We start from the raw sequence: 11,394 nt of genomic DNA on the forward strand, positions 1-11,394 counted from the left end.
ACATTTGTTTTTAAAATTAGAAGCAGGATAGGTTCTAAGTTTCAAGCATCTATCAGCATAGGTTTTGTTAGCGTCAAAGTTCTCCACGAGTTTGGAAACATATTTTTAATCCAATTTGCTTTTTTTATTAGTGGGAAAAGGGACCCTTTACGTCGGTCCACTGCCCTTTCAATGCTAAGACGCAGTAATTTGAATGCGTAAACATATGAATAAATCAACGCATAAACAACAAAAAGAAAGAAGACAAAGTTCGTTTTCTATCTTCCTAAATTTAGCTTCTTTTTTAAGGTGAGATTTTGTCAACGTCGTAACAGCCTCCTCGATATCTTATGTCTCTACAATGACGGGTAGAGAACAAAGTCAAAAGGAGTAACACATCTTTGATTCAGTACGAGCAAACCGCAGACATCGATTTTAAGGAAGCAGTGAGCAAAGTGAAATGTGTTACAATATAAATTTTTGATGTATAAGTTGTAAGAAGTATATGAAGTGGATTAAACAAAATAAAACAAAGAAAGAATGATCAATAAATTACACGGTCCGTGATGATGATTCCTTGGGCCGGTGCGAACCCGAACCGGAAAAGAGCCCTCCCAGTCGGTTCCCGACGTCGTCCGGCGAGAGCAGCACCGCCGATGCGTCCTCCAGCGCCGCCTCCCACCGGGTGTAGAACCCCCGATACGCCGGCAGTATCATCCCGCGCACAGTCGCCCTCACCTCCTCCCGCATCGCGGCGTCCGCCACCACCCACCCGGTTTGGGCTGCGCAGGCCTCCTCCATCGCCGCGCTGAACGCCCGCATCCGCCCCCTTGCCTCCCCGGCCGAGACATCCCCGGTAGGAATCGTCGCCGCCACCCGTCCCCAAGCCGCCCGCTCGTACCCCGCCGCGTGCTGCCTCGCCTTCGCAGCCTGCCGCGCCGCCCACTCCTCCCCCAGCAGATCCCGCAGCCGGCAAGACCGCGCCTTGTTCACTATGTACTGGAGGTTGTTCGCCAGGAAGAGGTACGACAGGCCCACGTCAGCGTACGCCGCGGCCTTCCCGTCTAGCTTGCAGAGTAGAGAGAGGATCAGCCACGCGAAGCGCGCGGCAATTGCCGAGCGGCGGCTCCCTTCGCTGGAGGAGGAGGTGGTTGGAGGTGCGGAAGAACCAGAGACAGCAGGCTGCTGCTCCGCCGGTGCCTGCGACGTATCGAAGAAGAAAGGAGGGATGGGGGTTGGGGTGTGGATGGGGAAGTCGGCGAAGATCTCCACGAGGGCGGACTGGTAGTCGACGAGAAGCGATATATAGTTCATGGCGTAGCGGGTCATCGGGTGGACCCCTCCGCCGGGGACCGGCAACCGGGACGACTCCTTCATGATCGCGGACTCGAAATCGGCGAGGGTGGCGCGCGCGGCCTCCGCGAGCTTGGAGAGGGACGCGAGAGCCTGCGCCCGGACAGCGGCTGTGGAATCGAAGGAGAAGATGGGCTCGATCTCCGGTCGCAGCTCGGCGACAGCATCGTACAAGTCCAAGAGTCGGAACAGCTTCTCGGGGGACCGCTTCGACTTGGCCACTAACCCCGGGAAGCCGAGGAACTGGAGTGCGGCGTGGCCCGCGATGTCAGCGAAGACGACTTCCCGGACGGCGTCGGAGCCGGCGAAGACGTGGTCCAGGAGGACGCGCTCGCCTTGGAACAGGGTCCTGACGGCGACCCTGGAGGCACCTAGCCAAGACCGGACTCTTAGCTCCAGCACCGCCCAGTCCAGCTTCTGGACTTGGGCGGGGGGGAGGCGCTCGAAGCCGAGTCGGTAGAGGCCCTCGTCGATGATGGACTTGCGGAGTGCCTTGTAGGTCCTGACGCACTCCTTGCCGTAGCCGGCGAAGACCATGGTATCGGCGATGGCACGGAGGTCAGCCATGACCACGCCGGCGGCGCGCTCGACCTCGCCGATAGACTTACCGGCCGCGAGCGCCTCCCCCTCTGGGGAGTTCTCCCAGGGGTCGTAGTCCGGCTCCTCGGAAACGCTGGAGCGGGCGGAGCGGACGGAGACGGACTCAGGGTCGAGGAGGTCGCGGTTGGCGGCAAGGATCTGGAAGAACTCCTTCTCGAGGCGGCGCATGGCGGCCTGCATGAGGGTCTGCGCGCGGACGAGGCACGGGTGGGAAAGGCGCGCGGTTTCGGCGGCCGCAACGAAGACGAGCATGGCGCGCTGCAAGTCGGAGACCTCAGCCAGGAAACGGCGGGCCTCGGAGCGGTCTTCATAGAAGAGGGAGGTGATCTTGGCGTAGGCGGAGGATTCCGGGTCCCATTTGACAACAATCGGCTCTGCTCTTGCCACCTTCTCCTCCAACGACAACGAAGACGAAGAAGAAGAAGAAGAAGAAGTAGCTGCGGCGGACGGGCTGTCTCGGTGGTGGCGACGGCCAAGGGGTTTGCACGGCAAGAGGTTTCGCAAGCCTTTTCTCGTCATCTTCTCTATAGCTGACAGTAGATGTATGTGCGGGTGCGATGAACTCGGAGAGTCGTGCGGCCTTGCAGGTCGCAGTTGCTTCATTTTGGTGTGTGAGATTACTCCCTACTCTTATAGAAGAAGGATGGGAAACACGTCTTGTCTTATGTCAGGCGGGCGTGGACCGGTCAATTGTTGAACCTGCCTTTTGTTTGGAACAAATAAATTTGATCCACACATAGGCATAGGATTACTTTTCTCTAATTGTCTTGTTGTGCAAGGAAAATTTTTCTGCACATCATTCAATGCGAATTATATATTTTCCGTAATTACAATTAGTTATTGACGTGGATAAAAATAATATACATCAGCAAAGTATGATAAGCGGATATGATAACCCCGACAACTCTACCCAACTTAGATCAGAATGCTTTGGGTAAATATTATAATAATAACAGAAAAATCAAGACTGTCAATATTATAATAATAATAATAATAATAATAATAATAATAATAATAATAATAATATCCCAATCTATTATATCTGCTTAGTGTACGCTGATAGTAGATGTGTATGTATGGCAAAATCAAGACAGTAGTGATGATGATGATGATGATATTCCCAATCTATTATATCATATGAAGGTGTTAAAATAAGTCATTATTTCATAAACATAGTATCCAAATATTCGATATATAAACTCACGCTTTAATAATAGTCGAATGAACGATATAATTATTCCCAATATTAATCCGATCTTGCCTGATCAATTCCACATACTATAAAAAGCCCATAATGATCAATTTCATCATACACCCGTCAACGTAGTTCTGCATAGTCATATACCAAATACATACAAAAATAAAAATGAACTCTAGTTAAATTTGGCTATGATGTCCTAGGTTATATTGATGGTTCTCTCCAATGTCCATCTGAAATGATTAATATCCCAAGTGAACCCAGTCTAGTGCCAAATCCAGCTCATAAACTATGGTTACGTCAAGATCGCCTCATCCTCTAAGCTATTTAAGCTTTCGTTGCTAGATCCATTACCCCGCTGATATCCTCATGTACGACTGCTGCAGAAGCATGGTGCAAGTTACATACAACTTTGGCAAATCGCTCGTGTACTCGCATACTCAGACTTCTCTCCAATCTGATGAAAACGAAACAAGAGGAAAGTACTATTGCTAATTATCTACAACATATCAAAGTTATCATCGATGATTTAGCTTTGATAGGTCATTCTCTCAGTGATGAAGAAGTCCTAATCCATACCCTCAATGGCCTAGGAGGTGAGTACAAAAAACTGACAACAGCACTTCAGGCACGCGACTCACCAATATCATTCGAAGAACTTTATGATAAGTTGATCGATTATGAGATGTACTTGAAGCGTGATGATAGGTTGTCCGAACCACCTATTACAGCTCAGGTCAATCAAAAGTCCAAGAGAAAGAGCAACCAGTACAATAAGCATGTCAACAATAATTTGGCTAAGTTGCCTCCTAGCCCTATGGGGCCCAGACCAAACCCCCCTTATCCATATCAAGGTGGTAACTTTCATAATCCTCAGCTGTCACGTCCTGACTTCACAAGCCACCAACGAGTCGTTTGCTAACTATGTGTTAAAGTCGGATACTCCGCGAAAGTCTGTCGGTCTCGCCCCAGACTCCCTGCTCCAACACAGTGGCCTCAGGCGAATTTCATGGCTACTCCAACTCCTACCTAACCTAATTGGATTGTGGACTCGGGCGCCTCTCATCACATCACCTCTGATCTTCAAAACTTGTCCATTCACAACAACTATGACGGAAATGAAGATATCATTATCGATGACGGTAAAAGAATTCATATTACTCATTCTGGTTCCTCAATGCTTAGTTCACTTACCACAACTTTTCCACTCGATGATGTTCTGTGTGCACCTAACATTAAAAGAAACCTCATTTCCGTTTCTCAATTCTGTAAACAAAATAATACCTCAATTGAATTCTTTCCTAACTTTTTTCTTGTCATGGATTTGAGCACGGGGGCATCCTTAGTCCAGGGCTAGAACAAAGACAACATTTATGAGTGGTCATCCACTTTGCAAATTACCCTTCATACTGCTCACTCTTCAGTCGTAGCTCCGGTCGATGTATGGCATTGTCATCTTGGTCATCCCTCCCCTTTTATCCAGCAAAAATTACTTTCTTGTTATTCTCTTCCTACCTTGAAAATCAATAGCACTGTTAATTATTGCGATGCTTGTCTTTGCAATAAAAGTCATAAACTGCCTTTTGGGACAACCTCCATTTCTTGCTCTAAACCATTTGAAATCATTTATACCGATGTGTGGGGCCCCGCCCCAATTCTTTCTTTTGACAAGTTTCGCTTTCTTTTGACAAGTTTCGCTTTTATGTCATTTTTGTAGACTATTTTACTAAGTACACATGGTTATATCCTCTCCACCATAAGTTTGATGTTTCCACGGTATTTACCAACTTTCGAAAGTTGGTCGAGAATTTTTTTCAATCTTCCATTAAAACAATTTACTCTGATGGCGGAGGCGAATATCAAGCCCTCGCATCCTGTCTCTGCCGAACGCCTCATCGGCATATCGTATACAACACCTCAAGTCACCCCCACATACTCCCCAATTGGTTGGCTCTGCCGAACGCAAACATCGACATATCGTTGAAAAAGGTCTCTCCCTTCTACATCAAGCATCCATGCCACCACCTTTTTGGTCAGTAGCTTTTCAAATTGTAGTTTATCTCATTAATTGTATACTCACTCCAGTCTTACAATACCAGTCACCATTTGAAAAATTATTCCACAAGCTTCCAAACCTTCATAAACTCAAAGTTTTTTACTGTTTATGTTATCCATGGCTTCGTCCCTATGCGTCACATAAGCTAACACCACGATCTAAGCCTTGCACTTTTATAGGCTACTCTCTTGAACATGATGCTTTTCGATGTTATGAACCCCAAACTAAAAAAGTCTTTATATCACATAATGTTATTTTTGAGGAATCTGTCTTTCCTTTTCAAAATAATCCTACCATGCAAGCTACTTTGATAAACATGCATCACTGAAATATCCCTCTAATCTCATCACACGAACCTCCAATGATACCATCTAGTCCTTACCCTCAAGATCCGCATACTACTATTACTCTAGTTCAACAACTTCTCACTCCCTCTATTTCTCCACTCCCTTCCTCACACGTTTCCCCTATTAATGAAGCAATACCCTCGGCAACATTGCCACTGGCTTTACCTTCTCCTAGACCTAATGACATTGTCGTGCTGACGGTTGGCCCGGTCCATGACAGTGACTCGCCCTCGGCTATACCACCAACACAATCTACCACTTCTATCCCCCCTAGACATCCAATGACAACACGCTCCAAAAGTGGTATTGTCAAACCACATCAAGTCCTTGACTTACATGCTATAACAAGTTCCTCCACTGAGGCTAGTGAACCCACTACAATCACTCAAGCTCAAAAATCTTCTCACTGGCATAAAGCTATGTGTGACGAATATGATGCTCTCCTCCATAACTCTAAATGGTCCTTAGTACCCTTTCATCACACACAAAATATCATCGGGTGTAAATGGGTCTTTCGAATTAAGCGGAACCCAAACGGATCCGTTGCCAGATATAAAGCACGTCTAGTCGCCAAAGGGTTTCATCAATGACCTGGTGTCAACTTCACAGAGACATTTAGTCCCGTTGTTAAACCTACAACAATCTGTCTTATCCTAAGTTTGGCCATCTCAAAGGGCTGACACATACGACAATTGGTTGTTAACAATACCTTTTTACAGGGGACACTTACTGAAGATGTCTTTATGCAGCAACCTCATAGTTTCATTCATCCTCAATATCTGAGGCATGTCTGTAAACTTCAAAAAGCTATTTATGGACTTTGTCAAGCTCCAAGGGCTTGGTATAACGAGCTTGGCTCGTTTTTTACCTCAATTGGCTTCATCAATTCCAAGTCTGATACTTCGTTATTCATTTACCAGCACAATGGAAGCATAATATATCTTTTAGTATATGTGGATGGTATTATTATCACAGGAAATGATCCTTTGAAGACTCAGGCATTTCTAAAGCACTTGGCCGATCGATTCTCCCTCAAAGATCTAGGAACTTTAAGCTACTTTTTGGGAGTGGAAGCAACATTTACACCTTCAAGTCTCTTCCTATCACAAAAAAAGTATATTCAAGATTTATTATCAAAGACAAACATGTAAGATGCGAAAGATGTTACAACTCATCTCTCTACAAGTGAATCACTTAAATTATGTGATGGAAGTTATACTACATATTCGACTCAATATCGATAAGTACTTGGCTCTCACCCGTCCAGATATTTCATTTGCCGTCAATAAATTATCGCAATTCATGCATCGACCATCTACTACGCATTGGTCTGCGGTCAAACGAATTTTGCGGTATCTTAAAGGGACTCTTAATCATGGCATTTTTCTTCGTAAAAATACTTCACTCCAACTCCATGCCTTTGCTGATGCTGATTGGGCAGGGAACTTTGATGATAGAACATCTACGTCAGGATACATTGTCTTCCTTGGAGCTACTCCAATTAGTTGGAGTTCTAAAAAATAAAAAATGGTTGCACGATCTACAAATGAAGATGAATATTGTGCCATCTCCACCACCGCTGCTAAACACAATTGGGTCACAAATCTGCTCAAGGAACTCAACGTGAACTCTACAGTTATTCCTACAATATACTGTGATAATATTGGGGCTACCTACTTATGTGCTAATCTAGTGTTTCATTCCCGCATGAAACACATAGCTATTGACTTCCACTTCGTGCGAGAACAAGTTGTCAGACATCAACTCCATGTTTCTCACATACATACAGCTGATCAACTAGCAAACTCACTCACAAAGCCTCTCGCCCGTAAATTTTTTTCATCTTATCGGTCCAAGATCGGCATCCTTGATGGAAGCTCAATCTTGTGGGGGCATGATAAGCAGATAAGATTTCCTCAAGACAATTGAGGAAATTTATAAGTAGTTGAGAAAAATCCTCGGTGCTAAATGTGTATAATCTCCCTGCTAAGTGTGTATAAATATCTATCAAGAGTTCACTATCAAAATGAACTAGACAATTACATCTTATACATTTCATTGTTTTTTCTACCATTTCTATCTTTCTATATTCCGTTTAATTTTTATCAGTATGTGTTAGAACAACCAATTTAACAAAAAGATATACCTCAAGCTCTCCATATATTTATCTCCAATGAAATATACTGCCACTCTATAGATACGTCACAACAAGATTCATATCAAAAAGTATATATCTTTTATAATAATTCACATTTAAAGAATCTTCTCCGATGATATAATTGTTATTCTTTTTAAACTAAGAAAATTTAAAATTCACCCTTATGCTAAGGAAGAATCATTTTCAATAAGAACAATATCTCACCCACCTATGACCTCTCATTCTTTACAGACACTATCTGATTTGATCATTGTTGTGAAACTTTTATCTATGATATTATAAGTATGACAAATTCCATCGTATTTCTATAACTTTTGCCAAATATTTTTAAATCGTACCGTACTCATTATATATATATGTATATATATATATATGTATATGTATATAAATTATATATATATACATATATACATATATACATACATATATACATATATACATACATATATATACATATATACATACATATATATACATATATACATACATATATATACATATATACATACATATATATACATATATATATATATATACATATATATATATATACATATATATATATATATACAAATATATATATATATATACATATATATATATATACATATATATATATATACATATATATATATATACATATATATATATATACATATATATATATATACATATATATATATATACATATATATATATATATATATATATACTCCATAGAAGTTGTTGACCACGTGTGAAAATAGAACTCTCCATTCATTCGAAACAGTCGAGCCACCTACCTGTGAAGAACGTCCGAGACTATTTCTATGTACCACTGCCTTCGATTTCTATGTACGTCGCCGCCTTCTATTTCTTTGCACGTCACCTACACCTCTCCGAGGATGTTTCACATGCAATGCATTAGGCTCATCGTAAAGGCTGAGATAGCTGACATCGTGAAACATGAGATATCAGGAGGCGATTGACCGTGGAAGCTGTGGTGCCTGCACTGCAATGCGATGACAACACGTTTGGAAATTATTTCTTCTGGGGTTTTGCATCAACCTATATATCAGTGGGAGTACGTACGTGCAACAGTGGACATGGATGATCTCAGCTTCGTTTTGTTTCAGAACCCTAAAAGTCTTTGTAACTTCGGCTACGTCGCTGTTGTGATCGTTTCATGTGGAAATCTAATTGTCTATGATTTATTTTGGGTTAAAATTCTACCATTAATCAGAATTTTAATGGATTTAAGGGAAAAATCTCATGCCTAAAAGAGAAATACCAAGATCGATAATTAAGGAACAAATCAAAATATCGATGTAAAATTATTTGATTCGGTAATCTTTATCTATGTTTATGAAGAAAATTAGATTATTTATCTATCATATGAGAAAAATAAATAAAAAATAATTCTTTTAGTTAAACTGAACTCATGTTGGAAGTTCTTAGTATACCCTCCCACATCAATATTTTCTCGGCAAGTCTCTCTCTCTCCCCCTCTGTCACTATTTAAGAAGTACTTAACCAAGAAGTCATCAATGCAATTGGTGGAATGGAATTCCTAAAGAGGACTAATTAATTGGTTGACTTGTCGGCTGCCAGCTTTAAGTCAGTCAACCTGTTTATAATTTCAGAAACGTTTGAGGATGACCAAAAGTTGGTTGTAACTTTGAAGATCGCATGCATATTTGGCTGCTCAGAAACAATGGTTTGGAACTAAGAAGAAGATGATACTGTAGTGTGTGACCATAGAGTTCAGTGAGAAGTCAGAAGAACGTCTGATCAAACTCTTATGCACCCGTTCTCAACTTGTAAGAGACTCATGAGATGTGTTCGTGGCTTCTCTTCTACATGTATTCCTATGGAATTAGATTAGCGCAATCACATAGTTCATCTCCCTTTCGGCTTGCTCAGGTGATGGGACAGTTTAGCCAGTGATGTAAGGGTTGCTGGTGCTTAGAATGTTAAGGTAAACTTTGTGATCAAATGTGAATTTGGCGCAACAGTTTTAGGTAAGATATAAATGCTTGTCGTAATCAGGATCAAACTTTTGACTTTAATGTAATATTTTAGATTCCAGAATCGATGAGATATGAGGTAGAGCTGAGAAAATATAGTATTTTAGAGATTATAAGTTATTATGAATTTTTATTTTATTTTATAGTATTTATATTACGCTCTTTATCATCCTTTAACTATGCTTTGCTAAAACTCATCACATTTTCTAAGCAAGTTTTCAATAGAGACCTCACAATAAAGAGGAAGGACTGTTAGAAAACATGTACATGTGAGATAAGGATTGAAAGAGGACTAAGAAAATGATTCGATATAGATAAGAAATAAAAAAGTTAGGTGACATATATTAGGTTGATCCAGAATATAACAATAAGATTAAAATAGATGTACTCACTTAAGTTTTTAGGTTTAAAATTATTTTTTATTTGTTTACCTAGTTGGCATGCATCGTAAACTTTATCTTTAATAAATTTAATTCTAGACATTCTTTTTATAAGTTTTTTAGTTATAATTTATGATATCAATTTCATACTTGCATGACTTTGATATCCGAAGCCATCCATCATCGTTTAAAATCGAAAAATAAGTTTAATCATAAAAACCATCAAGAGCAATAGTATACACATTATCACTTCTTAAGAAAATAATAGATTTATTTTTACGTGGTATCTTTATAATGTAAGCATTGTATTCAAATTTAATGTTATATCTCTTATCACATAATTAATTAATTCTTACTAAATTATGTTTTAGGCCATCTAGTAACAGAACATCTTCAATCAAAAGATTTGATTTGTTACCTATTTTTCGTTTATCGATAATTTTTCCTTTATTGTTATTTTTGAAGGTGACATACCCTCCTCCGTCTTGGTTAGTGAGCTTTCAATTAGAGACATCTACAAGAATGAGGAATTTACATTAGATACATATTTATCTTTAGGTCCTTCATAGTTAGATCTATCTTTCTTGACTTTTGGCATTAAATGATATATGCTTCATTTATGAACTTAAACTAATTTATGAGAATTATAATTTTTAAATAAGCATGTATAAGCATAATAACCATACCTTCCATAAAAATTAAATTTAACTTTAGGAGAAACATGTAATATGAGTCCTTTTACAAATGTAGTTGGCTTTTGTTGAGTATTATTACTCACAAAGTCGATTCCTTCCTTTCTATGTACATAACATTTATTAGCAAGAATCATATTTAATAATTTATTTTTAATTTTAAATTTTTTTAATATTTGTTGTAATAATATATTTTCCTTTTTGAATGAGTCTAACTCTACATATTTAGTGTGTGATGTTAACGAGCAATTGTCATATTTATTTTTTAATTTATTAAATTCATTATAAAGAGGTGCATGATCATTTTTAATAGTTTATATTTCTTATTAATTATTTTAAGTTTATCATATAAATCATAAAATGCATCAAATAATTCATCATAAGATAAAGATATTTCAGGTGAGTCACATGCCTCGTCATTGAAAGCCATCAATATGTAGTCATCACTTCGTCTTCATTGGTTTGCTTTTTGTCTTCTAATGCACTTTATTCATCTTATATTACTTTGAATGCTTTATTCAGTTATGGACACTTATTTTTAAAGTGTCTTATTTTTTTATTCATAATAAATTATTATATCATTTTTTAGTTTCTTTTTATTCTTAGATTCTTGTTTTGTAGAATT

General features: G+C 39.8%; 1 protein-coding gene across 1 annotated transcript; it reads right to left on the reverse strand.

The window, feature by feature from the left end:
• Positions 1 to 456: 456 nt before the first annotated feature.
• Positions 457 to 2,645, reverse strand: LOC135671239 (exocyst complex component EXO70H1-like). Its single transcript, XM_065179243.1, has one exon. It carries the CDS (start codon positions 2,533 to 2,535, stop codon positions 532 to 534), a length of 2,004 nt encoding a protein of 667 aa, XP_065035315.1. The 5' UTR covers positions 2,536 to 2,645; the 3' UTR covers positions 457 to 531.
• Between the last annotated feature and the right edge of the window lie 8,749 nt (positions 2,646 to 11,394).

The sequence above is a fragment of the Musa acuminata genome, unplaced genomic scaffold, assembly GCF_036884655.1.
Source record: "Musa acuminata AAA Group cultivar baxijiao unplaced genomic scaffold, Cavendish_Baxijiao_AAA HiC_scaffold_1138, whole genome shotgun sequence".
Classification (NCBI taxonomy): domain Eukaryota; kingdom Viridiplantae; phylum Streptophyta; class Magnoliopsida; order Zingiberales; family Musaceae; genus Musa; species Musa acuminata.

Coding starts and splice junctions, on each gene's coding strand:
- LOC135671239 (XM_065179243.1), bottom strand. CDS start 2,535: ATGAAGCAACTGCGACCTGCAAGGCCGCACGACTCTCCGAGTTCATCG.